Source organism: Mirounga leonina, unplaced genomic scaffold (assembly GCF_011800145.1).
Source record: "Mirounga leonina isolate KUSES-001 unplaced genomic scaffold, KU_Mleo_1.0 Mir_176, whole genome shotgun sequence".
Classification (NCBI taxonomy): domain Eukaryota; kingdom Metazoa; phylum Chordata; class Mammalia; order Carnivora; family Phocidae; genus Mirounga; species Mirounga leonina.
This window is the reverse complement of record NW_023270454.1, coordinates 29,299,418-29,318,335: the sequence shown is the minus strand read 5'-3', so window position 1 is coordinate 29,318,335 and position 18,918 is coordinate 29,299,418. Positions and strand designations below refer to the sequence as shown.

Here is an 18,918-nt window from a genome sequence, read left to right as displayed (position 1 = left end):
TATTTAATGTGTAAATATGCTCAAATGTTACAAAAATGGGTTGTTTACATATATCACGGAAGAATTTTAAACTCTACTCCTTAGAAGCTATGGTAGAAGAATCCGGAACACTAAAATTGCTAAGAAAATTAAACGAGGTTGGTTCTAATCTGAAGAGAGAACTTACCTCTGGATTTTCTTCCAAAAACAAAAGCCTTGCCAAGAAGTTGCCAGGTTGGCCTATATAGGTCTTCCAAGTCCAACTGCCATCTGTCTGGTTCAAGATACCGAATGAGATCTTCCAATGTACTAAAGGCAGTGACAGCGTTATTAAGCAGATCCAGTGGCAAAGCTGAAGGGGGTAACACGGAAGGGCTCACAGCCTCCGTGAATTGCTGAAAGTAAAATGAATCTTATGTTAACTGTTTTAAAAATGACAATGTACTTCTTCTGGACTTATGCATGAAGTAAGGTAAACTGAGGCTGAAAACGCAAGGGAAGTGAAATTGTATTCAACCCAAATTAGAAGTAATTGCTTTGCAAAGACTTCATGTAGATGAATTCCAATAGATCTCTGTGCAGTCAATGAGAAAGTCATTAACCTTCATCATCACAAACCATGGCGGATGTGGATATCTGTTGCTTAAAGAAAAAGGACAATGTCTCTAAGGTTCAATTAGGGACTTACAATGGAAACTATAATACTGTTTACCCAATTTTTCTTTTGTTTTTCACTTTTCATTTTCCTCAATCTGGAAACTCACCAGGTAGTTATGCAAATGAGTGTCAAATTAAAAACTTAATATAAAGTAATTAACTCATGAAGAATTAGAACAAAACATAGGTGAAAAGCCTTTCACATTGGAGAAGAACTTGTTAGTCAAGACAGAGAACACCCACACCATAAAAAATAACTTTGATACATTTGTCCATACCTTTTTTGATAAACAGGATTAAAAGACACTGGGAGAATGGCCTGATGAACGACATGTCACAGGATGAGTGTCCAGAATGTACAAAAACCCCCAACAACTCAATAGAGAATGGGCAAATTCCAGACAAGAGGCTTGAATGGCCAATCGACATACAAAAGCATGCTAAAATTCATTAGTTATCAGAGAAATGCAAAACAAAGTGAGGTATTATTTTACATACAAAAAAGGAGCTACTATTTCACATATGTGAGTTTGGCAAGGATTTAAAAGAAAGGATTGCCAAGGATATGGGTAACTTGGAATTTCTCTGTTCTGCCTGCTGAAGTGAGCATAAATTGGTACAACCACTTCAGTTGATTTAATGGATGTACACAGGATATTAGAATAAAAGATTTATATGATCCATGTCTCTGTAATTCACTTTTGAGGTTTACATCCTTTTATTTGTGCGCATGGAAACATCACAGTGTTGTTTGAAATAGAGAAAAATTCAAAATAATCTAAATGCCCAGGTATAGAGCAATGGATTAAAATACATAATTTTAAACAGTAAGCAACAAATGAGACAATAATTCAATAAAAGTTCAATGACAAACCTGCCCCCACAACCACTGACTTTTAAAAAGCAGACTAAAGGCAGGGAGTGGTAGATCAGAACTGAAATCAAAATAGGCAAAATAAATACATGAACAAGTACTCAACTTATTTTTTCGTTATTTATTACTTCTATTTATTATTATTAATTTTGCAGAGGAGGGGAGAGGAAGAGTGTGGAATAAGACATTTATGTCAATTGATGTTCATTACAGTAGTATTTCCGATAACAGAAAGTTGGTAACAAATCTAAACTTGTAACATTGGAATAGTTACTTGTACTCAAACTGAAATGGTGTACAGTCATTAAAAATTAGGCCCTCTAAGAATTTTTATTAACAAAAGGAATGCCTACAATGTAGTAAATGACAAAAAAATCCCCAAGCTATATAAATATGCCTCGATTCAATATACATAAATACATACAACACACGTCGTATTTTTTACATTTTTACAATAAATATAGGTTCCTTTTAGAGATCCAGTAAAAGTTATAACATTTGTTATAATAATTTTAATAACTATCATATAAACTCTTCCATTTCATCCTGATTACTTGGACCCTGGGCCAGATACTGGAAACAATGTACTATTTATAGCAGCGGTTAACTTTGTTGACATGCCTTCAGGCTTTCCTTATTACCTTTATTCTCTGCTGCATAACCCTGGGTTAATCTACCTAAAATAAGTTATCACTGATCATGTGATGAATTTGGACAAATGCCTAGAGTGATTTCTCATCTAGAGGAGAAAATCCAAATTCCTTACCCTGCACTCAGGATCCTCACAATCTGACCTCTGCTCACCTTTCCCATCTAATCCTCTACTCATCAAAGACATGCACATTTTGTTCCAATCAATCCAGTCTCTTCACTAACTACTGCACATGTCATATTCATCGCAGACCTTGTACCTCTACTCGTGCTAAATACTGCTCCCCTTCCCCATATGCAAAACCCTCCCTCCTGTGATCCACACAGTAAATCTTTACCATTTATAATGGTCTTTCTTGAAACATGATTCATCCATGAAAATTTCATTAACAACAGGGCCATCGTTGGCCATATATCTCAATTGTGTCAATTTGAAAAAGATCCCCTTTCTGGGCTATCCCTTGAGCACATGGTTTGAAAAGCAGAAGCTGCTCTGTAAATTAGAAAGTGGACCAAAAAAACCCCAAACCAAACCAAACCAAAACAAAACATTGTTCTCTGGGGCAGGCATATGCCCCTGCTGGGGCTCATAGCTTTATGGGTGCAGAGCCCTCTCTGCCCACAGGAAGGGGGGCATTTTTATACAACATAGTGAGCAGAAATGAATGCGGCAGTCTTGGGTCAACACTGATTTCATTCTTAAAGATCTAATTTCGATAATATCAAGAGTCTGGCTAAAATATTATTAGCACTAAGATGTTTTCAATTATTCTATCCAACTTTTTAGAGTAGAAACCAAATGTAATACATTTCTATTTACTCCCAGTATTTTTTTAGTTGTCTAAGAAATGCAAAATTTCTTTGATAGAGAGTACTATTATAGTTGATAACTATATTATGGATATAAATAAACAATTATCTAATAAAAGCTTTCAGTGTTAATTCAACCAATTTGGTACTACTGATTAAATTTATAATGTGAAAAGGTTAATGCAAATGTTTTGCAAATTTTTAAAAGATAAGCCAAAATGTATGTTTATATAAAGTGAAAATTAAGGGTCGGTAATACTCAAAGAATAATTGAGTTATTACTCATGACTATGACAATATAAAACAAATCAAACGTGTCATGATCTGCACACCGAGAGTAAATGTAGAAAGCTAAAACAAAAAGATATTCTTCATTAAAATGTCAGAGTGCGGATGTATATTTTAGGTATGATATAAAATTGTTATTTAAGCTATTTTCCATTAGACCATAATCCAAGCATGGGTTGGCTTATTTTGTTTCCACGTTTATTTGAGAGTCTCTGCATAGAGCATTACTTTTGAAGCAATGAAGAGTTCCAACTGAAATCAACACCGCTGAGCTAAAAGTTCAAAGTATTTATACAAAAGAAAGCAAAACAAAATAAGCCTGTAATATTGAACAAACAAAATTCGGACACCTTGGGTTCAATGAAATATTAGAATATCAATCCCCTGAAATGACAAAGATTGGGAGAACACAACTTAGCATACATTACTGCATACATATATTGGCTGACGCCATCAATTTCCAAGTTTCTAAATATTTAAATTAAGATAACTTATTTTACACACACACACGCAACCAACCACACAGCAGTCCCACCCCAAAACTTGCTTCCCCTGGATTCTAAGAATCAATCTTTGGACAGAACAGAGGAAGTAGTGCTTTCATTTAAGGGCTTTCTCATGACTCTTAACCGCACCCACTGGTTCAGGGAACAACCAAGTTGTTCATTTTTGTAGTTCTGCTTTTCTAAGTTGTCTAAAGGGATTCTCAGAGAAAAGGGGGAGCGATGGAAAAAAGGAAGCTAGAGGAAAAAAAAAATGTCCTCTGATTTTTTAAGTTTTAATTTTTCCTCTAACCAAAAACTACTCTTTTTAGTCTAAGTCATAGCCTTTTCTCCAAGATTTAGTGTCTAAAGAATTCTAAGAATATCTTTTGTATTTAAAAATACTTATGTTGGGCTAAGTGCCTTGAGTTGAATTGGATCTGCACACTCTCCACTTCCTTTCTCTTCTATTCACTATGAAAAGAGATACTTATTACTAAGTTATGGGTTGCCCTAAGACTACTTAGTGGATGATAATGGTCAGTAATGGAAGGCACAGTTTCTCGGTGTTCTGTCACATAAACTAAATCAACACCCTTAGTGAGCCAGAAAAAAGCTTTTCTGCCATTACATGCAGGGTAGCAGTGACAACCTGGTGACTGTGTATCCCAGCCTAGATGTTCAGGTATGTGACTTGGAGGGATAGATGGCGAAAGGGCAGAAGGAGATCTGAAATCTCTATGCAGTGAAGTGTCCTGTCAAACAGTGCATTTCTAAAGTGTCAGTGCCATGTACTAAGAAGGGTCCTAAACAAAATGAGGTCTTTTGAATTTCCTGGTGAAAGTCATTCTGAATGACAGCATGATGTGAGAGAAGAGCCCTAATCAAGAGTCAGTGGGTCTAGACTCTAATCCTGGAGCTGCTCACATTTAGGGAAGAGCATTTGGGTAGATACGATAAGCCCCTGAGCCTCAGTTTCCTCCTCTGTAAAGCAACACACGCTAATCTCAGTTTCCTCTAAGTTTCTTTCCAGGTTTTAAATTTAAGAATTCTATATAATTGTCAGAAACGAGAGGGTTCATTCTCCCCACATCCTTGCCAACACTCGTCTCCTGTCCTCTTGATGACAGCCATGCTACCTGGTGTGAGGTGATAGCTCATTGTGGTTTTGATTTGCATTTCCCTGGTGACTAGTAATGTTAAGCATCTTTTCATGTACTGTTAGCCATTTGGGTCTGTTTTGGAAAAAAAAAAAAGTCTATTCAGATTCTCTGCCCATTTTTTTTTTTAAATCAGATTGTTTGGTTTTGGTTATTGAGTTGTATGAGTTCTTGATATATTGTGGATATGAACCCCTTATCTGATATATGGTTTGCAAATGTTCTGTCCACGGGTTGCCTTTTCATTTGGTTGAGTGTTTCTTTGATGTGCAGAAGCTTTTTATTTTGATATAGTCCCGCTTGAAGATTTTGGCTTTTGTTACTTGTGCTTTTGGTATTATTTCCAAAAAATCCTTAGGCACTGTTGTGGGAATGTAAATTTGTTCAGCCATTATGGAAGACAGTGTGGAGGTTCTGTACAAAATTAAAAAGAGAACTACCATATCATCCAGCAATCCCATTTCTGGAAACATATCCAAAGGAATGAAAACAGGATATCAAAAATATATTTACCCTATGTTTACTGAAGCATTATTCACAATAGCCAAGATATAGAAACAACAGCCTAAGTATCCATCAACGGATGAACGGATAATGAAAATGTGGTGTATATCCACAATGGTATAATATTCAGCCATGAGAAAGAAAGGAAATTCTGACATTTGTGACAACACGGATGGAACTTGAGGGCGTTATGCTATGTGAACTAAGTCAGATAGAGAAAGACAAGTCCTGTATGATTTTACTTGCAGAATCTAAAAAAGCTGAACTTGTAGAAACAGAGAATAGAATGGTAGTTACCAGGGGCTGGGGGGCGGGATGGGTGAGCTGGGAAGATGTTGGTGAAGGGGTACAAACTTACAGTTCAAAATAAGTGCTGGAGAATACATAACATTGTGATTATAGTCAACAATGTATATAATATACTTCAAAGATGTTAACAGATCTTAAATGTTCTCACTACAAAAATAAAATCATCATGGGTTATGATGACAGAGGTGTTAGCTAATGCTATAGTGGTAGTCATACTACAGTATATAAATGTATGAAATTTACACATTGTACAACTTAAATTCACACAATGTTATATGTCAATTATATCTTGATTTAAAAAAAGAAAAAGAAGAAAAGAAAAAAAAAAAAAAAAGAGTCCAATATGGCTTCAGCAAAATTTTGGAGAGCTTTAGAAACAAAACATACTCCTTAGTAAGTATGTGATGGAGTGGAACTCCACTTTTTTTTTTTTTTTTCTTCTTTAAATTTTCCTTGTTGCTTTAGATTGTCAGTAAATTTTGGGAGACACTGCCCTATGCTGCAACTAAGATAATTTGACACCGATTTTTTTTTTTCCTGTCCTGAGAGTGCACACAAGTTTACCCTGCTTTTTAAGAATCCAAATATCCCTAGAAAGGCATACATATCTAGCTTATGAATGGAAACTGTGTGGTTCTAAAAATCAGAAGGAAACAGGTTCATGTTTAGAGAATTGATATTGGCATGTTTTCAAATACATATAGATACATGCCATGTTGTGAGCTGAATTGTGTCCTGTTATGGAATGAGGTACCCTTTAGTACCTCAGAACGAGACTGTGTTCAGAGATGGGGCCTTTAAAGAGGTAATTCAGTTAAAATGAGATCACTGGTGGGGCCTAATCCAACATGGTCCTTAGAAGAGGAGGAAATGTGCTTACAGACACGCACAGAAGAAAGACCACGTGAAGACCACAGGGAGAAAATGGCCATCTACAGCCAAAGAGAAAGACTCAGAGGAAACGAATCCTGTTGACACTTTGATCTGGAACTTCTAGCCTCAAGAATTCTGAGAAAGTAAGTTCTGTTGTGTAAGCCACCACTCTGGTATTTTGTAAGAGCAGCCCTAGTGAACTAGCGCATGGTGTCATCACCAACTTCTCATGATCTATTAGAACAGCCAACAAAGATTAATTTTATACTATATCCATTAAATCACTTCACATTTATTCAAAAGCTTTTGAGGTGGGCACTGGAAACAAAACAGACCAAAATACTTGCCCTGGTGAAGTTTAACCTTTATAAGCCAAGTATTCCCTATTATAGGAGAGATTCTCCCCTCCCTATTTTAATAGTAATTTTTCCCTTGCCAAAACAAAGCCACACTGAGAATTTGCTCCTGTGGATCACAGAAGTGACAAAACATCATCACACAAATCCTGGTGAGCGGTGGACCATGAAAAGTGAATTTAATATGAAGGAATAACTGAAAAACAAATGTATTTCTATTTTTATTGTTGAAAAATAACTGGTAGCCCCTGTGTTCAGACCAAGTAATGGCCATCTGAGAATCAGTGTTACCAGCTCAACATAGCAAGTTTGGCTGCAAGAATGAGTTCTCTTCTTGACTTCTCCAGTGTTAACTTTTGAAAAATCAACATTTTAGTGTTTTTGTATTTTATTATGGCTACTTTAAATATTTTATGCATTTATTGTCATCTTTTCCTTTTTTAGAGAAAGAAAAGCTGACTTCCTGTTTGGAATAGTACCATCCGAGTTGCTTATCATTTCACAATAAATAGTTACGTATCTCTAAAAAACCATAGCTTGTATTTTTATTAGGATTTTTGTGGTGAGTGCAATTTTAAAAATACAACATTTACAATGAATCTTCCCTGGACAAATACACACATACAAATGTTTACTCGAGTAGCATAGCAACTACGGCAAAACTTCTAGGGCCTACAAAGATTTATGTTGCAGCTTTCTTAGTCAACTGCATACAGTACATTTCAAACTGATAAGGAGCCTTTCACTTCATTCATACCTAACAGAAGGGTTAGGAAAGCTGATTAGGTTTTATGACTTGCAGTCATGAAAAACAAATAACAAAATAATAATCCAGGTGTTGAAAGAGAAGAAAAAAAAAAAGGTTCAGTCTTGTTACATCACTTCTTCAGGGTGCCCTCAATCGCATTTATAGAACGTCGAGCTGATATAATGTATATAGGTCTGACTTTTAAAGAGCTTAGGAAGCAGACAGGGCATGCAGACAAAAGTGCTTGCCAGGAACCCCTGACGAGAGGTTCTCTAAAGACACAAGAATGCCCTGGAACAATTCATTTAAACATGCTTCTTTGTCCTTCCCCTAGTTCTTATCTGAACTCATCCAAAAAGCTATTTTTAAATTACTTTTAAGCCGGCAAAGAAAAGCAAATGCTTGCATTCCTACTGGAGAACAGATGTTTTAATACTCTGTGGGTAATGCAGATTATATATTTAAGTGAGAAATCCCAGGGAAGGTGGCCGATTGTATTCATATCCAGTCTTAATATTGAGAGGTTCTTAACTGAAAGAGCACGGTAATTGAATAAAACTTGACATATCTATACAAGCAATCGTAGTTATGGGCCAGGAGGAAAAGCGAGAGATGTCTGTCGTCCAGAACTTAAAAGCAGGATTGCAAGGCTCAAACCTGAAACTGACCTGCAAATGCCAAGGGCTTCCTGGTTGCGTGCAAATCCTCAGCAGCAGCAGGGCTTGAACACAGAAAAAGAGAGGACTAGCTTTGCCGAAAGTGTTGCCTTAAAGAAAAGTCATGTTTATGTTCATGAGTATGGCTTCTTACTAAATGATTGGATGAAATAATTGCCATTGGCCCGATTCCTATCAGCACGAAACTTGAGAATTACCACCCTCTGACTAAATTGACAAACTATGACCCTTACCCTCAAATCCTCCTCACCAAAAGCATTTGTGGCCTGCAGGCACCCCAATTAAACAATTTCACCCTGATGCCAATGCCTTAGGGGGGGAAGGTCTCCCAGGAGCAGACCCTTTACTGGGAGGCAGGCTGATTGTGGGCTGGTGAATCAGAGTCAACACACAGTTTTCCACTTCCTAGGCAAAATTGTGGATTAGAAGTAATAATCTATATTGAAAACTAGAATCCTATGGGACAACTAAATAACATACTCCCAAGCACATCTTCCACAGTGGTATCTGTGGAAAGCCAAAATTAAGGGTTTTTTTTTCCTACTAAGAGTTTAAGAATTATTCCTCTGATTCAAAAAATGTGACGGCCCATAAAAAGCTGGAACAACATCTAGCAGCTGCAAGTGTTTGACAACAAAGCATCACATGACTTTTTTCCTCATCTTATTACACTGGATGCTTGTAAATTTGCTCTGTTACAGTACTCCAGAAACGATCAATAGTAAGGAACTCCAAATGAAAGAGAATGTAATCTAAGAACTGTTAGAAGAAAAACACACCTTCGCTGAAACACTTGAATTAATGTCCACCTCAACCCCAAATCCTTAAGACTCTTTCTCACAGAAATTTCTCTTAGAAGTTCAATATTCAGTGTATCATTCAAAAGCCAGTAAGGGAAATTTTGAGGATGCTTTGTGAAGATCTAGCTGAGAAATGATGTTTTATATTGGTAGATATTTTCAATTATGTGTTCAATAAATTTCATAGTCAGATAAGACCCTCAACTTCATTTGAATTTTGTATGGGTGGAAGACCTTTCTTGAGAAATAAACAATGGCACAGAGTTATGCATTTTAAAATCTCTTGACAGGGGTGCCTGGGTGGCTCAGTGGGTTAAGCGTCTACCTTCGGCTCAGGTCATGATCTCAGGGTCCTGGGATTGAGCCCCGTGTTGGGCTCCCTGCTCAGGGGGAGGCCTACTGCCTACTCTTCCAGTCCCTGTGTGGCTCCCCACGCCTCTGCTTCCTGCTCGTTCTCTCTAATAAATAAAATCTTAAAATAAATAAATAAATAAAATCTCTTGACAGGATAAGAAGAGTGGGAGCAGGTGCTGAAATTGGAGATAGTGATAAAAAAGATCCCTCAGGAGATGGCTGTGTGGGGGGGGTGGGGAATAAGATAATCTAATGGAAGTAGTTCACAGGTATGTAAAGTAGAAAGGTCATCAATGATCCCCCCCCCCACCACCAACTCCACACACTAGCTTGAATCCAATGGTCCATTTTCTCAGTCTTCATTCTAATTTATAAGTAGCTTTGCAAGTTTTCTTCCTACCCCAACAGATGCTTCTCTGTTTGCTGGTTCCTCTCAATCACTTAGCCTCTACATGCTGGAGTGTTCCAAGGCTCGTTGTTTGGACCGCTTCTATTTTGTGTACTTTCTTTCCTTCAGTGATCTCACATAGTTTCAAAGCATTATGTGTGATTTACATGCTGACTGTCATCAAATCCCTATTTCTAACCTGCACATTTTTGCTATCACAGCAAATGGCAACCCCACCATCTGGAGTCATCCTTTGTGCCTCTCCTTTGATTACACCCACATCCCACATCCCATTATCTTGGTTCTACCTTCTGACTATGTGTAGAATCTGACCACCTTTTGCCACCTCCACTGCTACCATTTTATAATCCAAGCTACCATCTGCAATAATTTGACTGGCTTTCCTGTTTTGCCTTGTCACTGAATTACATAAGAGAGCTTTACACGTTCTACCACAAATGGGAGACATTATATTTTTATTATTTTATTTTTTCTAGAAATATGTATCTGCTTTTCAACTTTACACTTTTCAATTATGGCTTTTATTTTAAACATTCTACTGATTACTCAACAGTGAAACCTGATGGAAGAAGTTTGTGTGGATTTTACAAACCTCTCTTAACTCATGCCTTCTGAAAGTTGCCATTCATCCTGCCATGGAATACATTCTATCTGGTCAGAAGGCACTCAGTCATTGTCCTACAGACTGCAGATGATGCAAATTATGTTCTCCTCAGAGAAGGACAGCCATGCCCACCAGCCAAAGAAAGCTGGGTGTTTCTGTAAATTACATGGTGAACATCTTAGCTATGTGTGTGTCTGTAGGGATAAACATTCAAAGCAGAGACACTATCATCTCCCTTAGAAAATTGCTTTAAGGATTAAGTAAAATAGTATAATTTAAAATTTTAATAAAAATTGAGCATTATACATATTAGGAATTACCACGCACATTTTTATTGTATATTCCATTAATTGCATTGTATCAACTTTAATCAAGATAAACAATTATTTTTAAAAATTTAGTTCATGATTTATGTTGGTTTGTGCTGTATGGAGTGACATTACCTATTTAGTCCATGTTCACTGATATCCCCACCCAACATTCTTATAACACTGACATGGCAAATCAGAGCTTGTCCTGCCCCAGAGGGGAAATCCTTGTTCAAACTTCTTTCTCTGTTAAAGCAGATTTATATTCAGTAGCTCTTCTCAGGAGAGAAACAGGCATTTCACAACAGCAAATTCAGGAAATGCAAGTCTAGGTGTGTTTATGGCCATGAACAGCTCTATGCTGAGGAACTTTAAAAAAATAAATATAATAATATCCTTGGCTCACATCTCTAATTTCAGTTTTCTGGATCCTTCTTCCTTGCTTATAAAGTGTTTATGTGAAATTAAACAAATAAAACCCCACTGAAAATGTGGGATTTCACTAGTCAGGCCTACTGTGTGACCGTTATCTTAACTACAGTGTATGGGATTGTATTAAAACAAACTCCTTTAAAGTGACTATTCAGCAAAAAGTGCTCACTTCAATGATGGAGGAAAATATGGATGACAATTATCAAATGCTAGGTCACTTGCTTTTATATTTTTAATCGCTCTGTGATATTCCTACTATGCCATAAAGTCTTCAATGCTCATCCCCAAATCTGAACACCTCCAAAAAAGGAAAGTGTAAACAGTTTTATGTTCTTTCTTGGTGCCATTTCACATTGGTCACTACACCAAAATGAAACTGTGTTACATGGTCAGAATTCTGGGCACATCTAAAGAAATCACTCAAAAAAAAAAAAAAAAAAAAAAAGAAATCACTCAAGGCCAAAAAGAGCATAGAATATTCTTGTGAAGAGTTGCTGCCGTTATCCCCAACCACACCAGAAAAGTTGATATATTCTGTTGATATAAGCAAGATATGACTTTGAAATTGGGGGCAGATAAAAGTGAAATCGTCTCACAAACTTTTATGACTATTCTGGGCTGGCACTGAGGGATGAAGATAAATCGCCATTGTGCTATTCTTATCCCTTGATGGATAAACCAGTGTCCCTTGGGTAAGGACTACCACAGGTCTTCAAGATTAAGTGCCGTGAGGGCACTTCATTCCACCTGGAAAAATTAGGGGAGGCTATAAAGAAGAGGTTAAAGTTAATCTAGAGCTCAGAGAATAAGAAAGGACTCACACAGCTTAGAAGGAAGCACTGCCAGTACTTACAATGAACCTGAGCTGGGAGAAAGAATGGTGCTGGGTTAAAAGGCAGAGGAAGAGCCAGGTTGAAGCACTGTCACTTGGGAGTGAGTGGAGGGCGAGCAGATGTCAGGAGGGGAGGCTGCGGAGGCAAGAGAGGATCTATGATTGATTAGGAGGCCTCTGTGTGTGCCAACCTATGGAATTTGGATCTAATCACCAAGCAGCTGGAGAATCCAAAGCAATTTTAAGGAAGGTGGGATACAATCAGGTTTATATTTTTGGCTTTCTACTTCTCTTCCCTGTGAGGAGGTGTCCTAGACTGGGGGAAAAGGGTGTGAAGACTCTGATGGAAGCCATAAAGAACGCTTGGAAATTGGAACCTCTGTCCGTGCTGTTTCCCTTTGTCAGGAATTACCTTTCTCCCTTCTTCATTTAGCTAATGGTGACTGGTAAGTGAAGATTCAACTCCTCCAGGAGGCTTTCACTAGCCACGCTTTTCTCTCTCCATACCACTGTTGCTAAGCTGGTTGCTTTTTTCCTCATCCTCTTCCACATTTCCCAGGATACTGAACTGAAATTATTGCACATCTCTCTCCCGCTTGCCCAGAATGTATTTCAGAGCAGATGATAACTTTCTTACCTCTCCTGGATAACTCTGATCCCTAGGAGCTTTTAAAATCTGGCAGAAAAAAAATATGAATGAAATATATTTTTTTAAAAAGTATGCTTTATAATCTGATGAGCACTGTTGAGGAAAAGAAATGAAGGGAAGGGTGTCAAAGTCCGTGACTATGGTAGAATCAACAGAAACTGTTAGCTGATGGAATAGGGAGTAAGGTAAAGAAGAATCCGGTAAGCTATTATATATTTCTAGGTTGAGAGAACGAGCTGAGTGATATAATTATCCAGCATGGACAAAAGAGAGAAGGATGAAAGAAAGAAAAGGTTTGCGTTGGATCATTTTTTAAAAAAGATTTTATTTATTTATTTGACAGAGAGAGACACAGCGAGAGAGGGAACACAAGCAGGGGGAGTGGGAGAGAGAGAAGAAGGCTTCCTGCTGAACAGGGACCCTGATGTGGGGCTCGATCCCAGGACCCCGGGATCATGACCTGAGCCGAAGGCAGATGCTTAACGACTGAGCCACCCAGGTGCTCCCACTGAATTATTTTAAGTAGAGGAGCTGTGGAGTATTGGCATGGGGATGTCCGATGGACAACTGCAAATACTTCCATGGCATTAAATACTAATGACTGGCTAGGGATAGGGATTTACAGTCATTGACCCATTTAATGTTAGTTCGAGCCACGGAATAAGAGAACAAACAGAATGAGAAGAGAAGATAATCAAAGAGAGGAAATTGGGATTCTCACTATTCAGATGCCAGGCTAAGGCACAGGAGCTGACACCGGTGCCTGAAATAGAGCAGCCAAAGGGGCTAGGAGAGGCCCTGCAGCCCCTGGAGGCATTAGCCATTCTGCAGCCAAAGGGGAGGACAGTTTTGAGAAGTGCAGATGGATAGCAACATCAAAGTGATGGAAAGGTCAAGAAGGAAGAGGGATACAAATAAGCCACGGTAATTATTAAATGGGTGGTCTTCTATACCGGCAGGTAGAGATGAGGTTTCACTGAAGTAGGTAAGGAAGAAAGAGAGCAATTAGGAAAAAGGACCATTAATGGAGAAAGCGAACAGAACACTAACTTCATTAAACGTGGCAGTGAGAAGAAAGGAGACAGATTAATAGGTTTATGGGAAAGAAGATTCCAAAAAGGCTTAATATAATAAAGGGAGAAATCTGTGTACATTTGCAATCAGTAAAGAAGGGGCCTAATGAAGAAAACAAGAAAAGAAATTTGAAGACAGAGGAGGGTTAATATCCACTGCAGGTAAAGATAGGGCAAGACTACCATCCTCATAAACTGCGTGGAAGAGTAAAATGTCACAGAATTTCTGAAAGATAATCTGACAGTATTTTCCACAAGCTTTAAAAATGCCCTTTTTCTAAGATCTTATAATTTCTTTTTTTTTAAAGATTTTTAAAATTTATTTATTAGAGAGCGAGCGAGAAACAGCATGAGAGGGGAGAGGGTCAGAGGGAGAAGCAGGCTCCCCGCTGAGCAGGGAGCCCGATGCGGGACTCGATCCCAGGACTCCAGGATCATGACCTGAGCCGAAGGCAGTCGCTTAACCAACTGAGCCACCCAGGCGCCCTAAGATCTTATAATTTCTTATTTAGAATTTTACCCTAAGAAAATAATCAGAGGTACAATCTAGGAATATTCATTGTACATTATTAATAGAGAAGAGTAAAAATAAAGTAAAAACTTAAATGTTCGTAATAGGAAGATCGTTAAATAAATGATTATCATGTATGTATGTATATACAATGATGATTATTATATTAATAGTTTTAGTGTACTCCGAAACAATGTAGAAATGAGCCCTAAGAGCTTAGTGATACAATTACCTGTGAGCTAAACTATAAAGCAAACAAAACGATTTACATTCTTGCATTTGCCTTGTGCAAGGAGACTGAAGAACAACTAGCTTAACATCTTGTTCATTGTTCCCTAATTTAAGGTTAAAAAACATCTAAAAATAGACTCTTCAGATGTCACTCTGATATGCAAGGCACCTACTGGCTGCCTAAGTCTTGAAAGGGAGCAGTCAGCATTAAGTAAAGAGATTATTGGACAGCTTTGTCAGGACAAGGGAAATTGAGCTGTGATTCTAAAAAGCGTAACATTCTCATATTTAAAGAAGGTAAAATTCTATCAACCAGAATCAGCTAAATGGATTATTAAAATAATAACCATTTTCTGTATGAGGAATCTAATGCATGGATTGGGAGGGCTGGAATACTCAGGAGATACAAAGTTCAAGGTCAGTTTGTAGGTATCTTTCCATATGTTTTTGTCTTGCTTTTTACCCTACCCCTCTACTCTGTCACCCTTTGCCCTAAATGCCTGATGTTCTAGAGTCATCTTTATTCTCCTCACCCCTGTCTTGCTTTCTAAAAATCCTCATTGTTTCAGCTGGTTTATATAGGATATTAGGGATACAGTTCCACAAAACATGTGAAACTGTAACTGCTACCCTATAGATAAACAGGTACATCCATTACTAATAGCTTCTTAATTATCCAAGGGTCATTCACATGATATATAAATTCATTCAATTATTTGACATACTGAGCATCTAATATGGGTCAGACACTATGCCAGATGCTGAGGATACAGCCACGAACAAAATAAATAAATATATATGCCTTTAGGGAGCATATATTCTACTGGAGAGAAACAGACCATGAATATAGTATATGAAACAAACAGAACATTGGATGGTGAGATGTACAGTAGAAAAAAAGTAAAGTTGGGAGGGGATAAGAGAGACTTAGGAGGATAGAATATAAGTCACGTGGCTATCTGAGGAAGATCATCCTAGTATGCAGAGGAGCAGGGCAAATAATCCGAGGCAGGAAGTACCTCAGGTCTATTCAAGGATCAGCAGGCAAGGGACGCTGTGGCTAGATTAGAGGTTAGAGATAGCAGGGGGGCAGATAATAAAGGGCCTTGTAGGTCACTGTAAGGATTAAGAATTTTCTCTGGGAGAGCTGAAGGGAGAGTTGCCAGATAAAGAGCAGCATGTTTGTATGCTGAGGGGAATGAACCAATAGGAAATCAAAAAAATAAGACGGTTGGTGCGTATGTGCATGCAAGCGGAAAAGAAAGAAAGGGGGAGGGGGAGAGGGAGAGAGAGAGAAGCATGCAGGTGCACCCCTTGCAGAGAAGGAGACAAGAGGATATGGAAGGGATGCAATCAGGCAGACACCCCAGTTCTCCAAGGTTCACCCAAGGTCACAGGAAGGCCAGGTGTCAAGGTACAGATGAGAGAGATGGGTAAAGAGCATGGGGAGAGCTGGTGAAAGTCCTCTTCTGATTGCCCGTATTCTTATGAAACAGGAAGCAAAATTATCATCTGAGGGTGAGGATCGGAGAGATGATGCTAGAGATCTGAAGAGAGAATACACTCTAAAATGGCAGTTGTGGAGAGTGGGAGAGAAGATGGGCAGAGATACTGTAGGATGATTGTCCATCAGCACTACTGAACATCTGAATATAAATTAAAAGTAATTTCAGTTAGAATGACAACAGGATTTCATTCGTGGACACCGTTTATGGTGTGGGGGTGTAACTTTGTGGTTGGATATTTCCAGAAGTTTCTTAAATCAGGTGCACTTGCCAAAAATCTCAGGTGAGGAGACCCACGAAGAAGGAGTCACAGTAGGCAAACACTGTGGTGATGGGGGCAGAGAAAAGGCCAGAGCAAACACTGAACACAAAGGAAGACAAACAAATGGTGAGCTTGGGGAAGAAAGTCCACAGAGAATCACTAGAACCTCCGACGGGTCCTGAGATTAATGAGGACTTCCAGAATGTTGTTGCTGAGGCCCTGTAAGAACCGGACTATGGGAGATTCAACAAGAGTCTACACTAATCAGAAACCCAGCCAGGCCCCCAATCCCTACTTGAATCAAGCACTTGGGTAATTTAGTCATCTCAGTGAATTCAATATGTTATTTCTTATGCAATGTGAAAAAAAAATGCTAAAATTAAAATTCTAATTTTAATCATCTTTCTAACCGATTAGCCTAGAAGAAGAGTATTTGGTTAAAAGTATTAACTTCATGAGGAACTTGCAATGTTAAGCGTAAGCAGTGTAGCTTCAGACAAATCAGTTTTAAAGACACTTATTTAAGTCTGAGAGTATGAATATTCATGCAGTGAATCTGATGACACTTTTCTGTTTCTCACAAATGGTTACTTTAAAATAATTCAGCTTTCTAAATGTCCTTCCTATTCACTGATGTGGAAATAGTTTCTGGCTTCTGATGATTTTATGCAGAATATATGGAAATAATTATATACTAGTACCAGCAAAACTGTGGGTTTTAGATGCTCGGATCAACTGTGGTTTCAGCTTGTGCTACTGCTGTTCACAATCTAGGAAGTGGTTAGTTTTGTTTGGGGGTTTAAAGTACAGAATTATATAATTGTTGACACCGAGCTAACCTCTTTCTTTGATATTCAGAGCATGGTATAATCCTGTACCAACTTAAAGCAGCTTCTCAGTGAACTTTGGAAATACGCGTGTTTTTCTGAGTCCACCGCTCCACCCTGAAAGCATTTATGTCCTGTGCTAACCGAAGTGAATGAAGCTGGGAAGATGTGAGGTTTTCCCTTTAACCAAACACAGAGTGCAGACAGGAGAACTTACGAATCTTTAACAGCTGCCCAGAGAATCGTTTTTCGTTTTTCTTTTTTAAGATTTTATTTATTTATTTGACAGAGAGAGAGAGAGCGGGGATGGGGGCAGAGGGAGAGGGAGAAGCAGGCTCCCTGCTGAGCAGGGAGCCCGATGCAGGACTTGGTCCCAGGACCCCGGGATCATGACCTGAGTCAGAGGCAGCCGCTTAACCGACAGAGTCCCCCAGTGCCCGAGAATCATTTTTCTGATTTCACTAAACAGCCATGTTCAAAATGAGGATGAGGCCCATAATTCTTCACTTGACCACTATACACTCTGAAATGCTAAATGGTGTACACATTTGGTTTTGAAAATATTTCTATAAAATTTTACATAAGACAAGAGACTCAGATAAACCAAAAGTATCTATGTGGAATACAGGAAAAATGACTGGCTATAATGGCAAAATACTTTATGTATATAACCAGCAGAAGGCTACGAATGTTCTCCAAGGCCCGCATGGGCATCTCTGTACGTGCGTGCAGGCACACACTGGGTCGTGAACCACTAATGTTGTTCTTACTGAAAATTAGGCCACTTGTGGGATGGCTGACAAAGCTGAGAAACTGAAGAAGCTGAGGAGTATAGTCTGAGGTAGTCAAAAAATTATGGGACATCACTTAAAACTGGAAGGGATATTTTGAGACAACACTGTATCATGGAAAAAACACGGAATTTTGAATCAGAAGATCTGGGTATGGACCCAGATCCATTATTTATTATTTGTGGCTTTGATCACTAGCAAATCACTTATTTTCTCTATGTTTTAGAATACTTGTAAGACAAAGATAATAATAAATAAGCTATCTAATTTACTGGGTTGTTCTGAAGCTCTAATAAGATGATGTGCATAAATATATTTTATAAGGTAATAAGTGGTCATGCATTACCAGTAATGAAAAAAGTCATTAAAATCACTGCATGCAGTTTCAAAGGAAAGATAAGGACCAGTAAGAGGGAGTTAAGAGAAGGAATATTTTTGCTCAATACAAGAAAGAAATTTCTGAAAACAGTATCAGTTAAAAATGGAGTAGCCTCAACAGCTAAAAGATGATGAATTCATGAGTTTTAGGCCAAAGTCACAGAGTCATTTTGTTTGGGAAGCAAAGGGATTGTGAATCAGATGGAAGATAAGCAAAACTAATTTGAAGGTTTCTTCCAATCTTGAAACTCTACGAATTTGGTAGGATAGAGTCCAAATAGTCAAATATTAATAATACAAAGAGAATCTTCACCCTGCACTGGCCACCAGGATCTGTTGCTTTGTGCTTTCGCAAATCCTACCCGCCCCAAATTTTCTAAATAAAAATATTAACTTCAAGAAGTAAACACAGGAATTTGCACCAATTGTTTATTGAGATTTTTAAAAATCACAATTACCTATTAAAATAAACATGTCAATGCATGTGAAAGTACTGTGTGATTTGAAAGGCATGATATAAACTTAAGTATAGATATCATGCTGCTACACTAAGAAATGGGCAATGCAATTAATTAACAGTGTTA

At 38.1% G+C, this 18,918-nt stretch overlaps 1 protein-coding gene across 4 annotated transcripts in view; it reads right to left on the bottom strand.

Moving 5' to 3' along the window:
- PDGFC (platelet derived growth factor C) overlaps positions 1-18,918 on the bottom strand; it is a 201,148-nt gene that overhangs the window by 14,297 nt on the left and 167,933 nt on the right. For all 4 annotated transcript variants that reach the window (XM_035022838.1, XM_035022839.1, XM_035022836.1 and 1 more), the window contains exon 4: positions 167-374. In XM_035022838.1, coding sequence (XP_034878729.1) covers positions 167-374 — 208 coding nt within the window. The remainder of the gene's footprint in view (positions 1-166; positions 375-18,918) is intronic.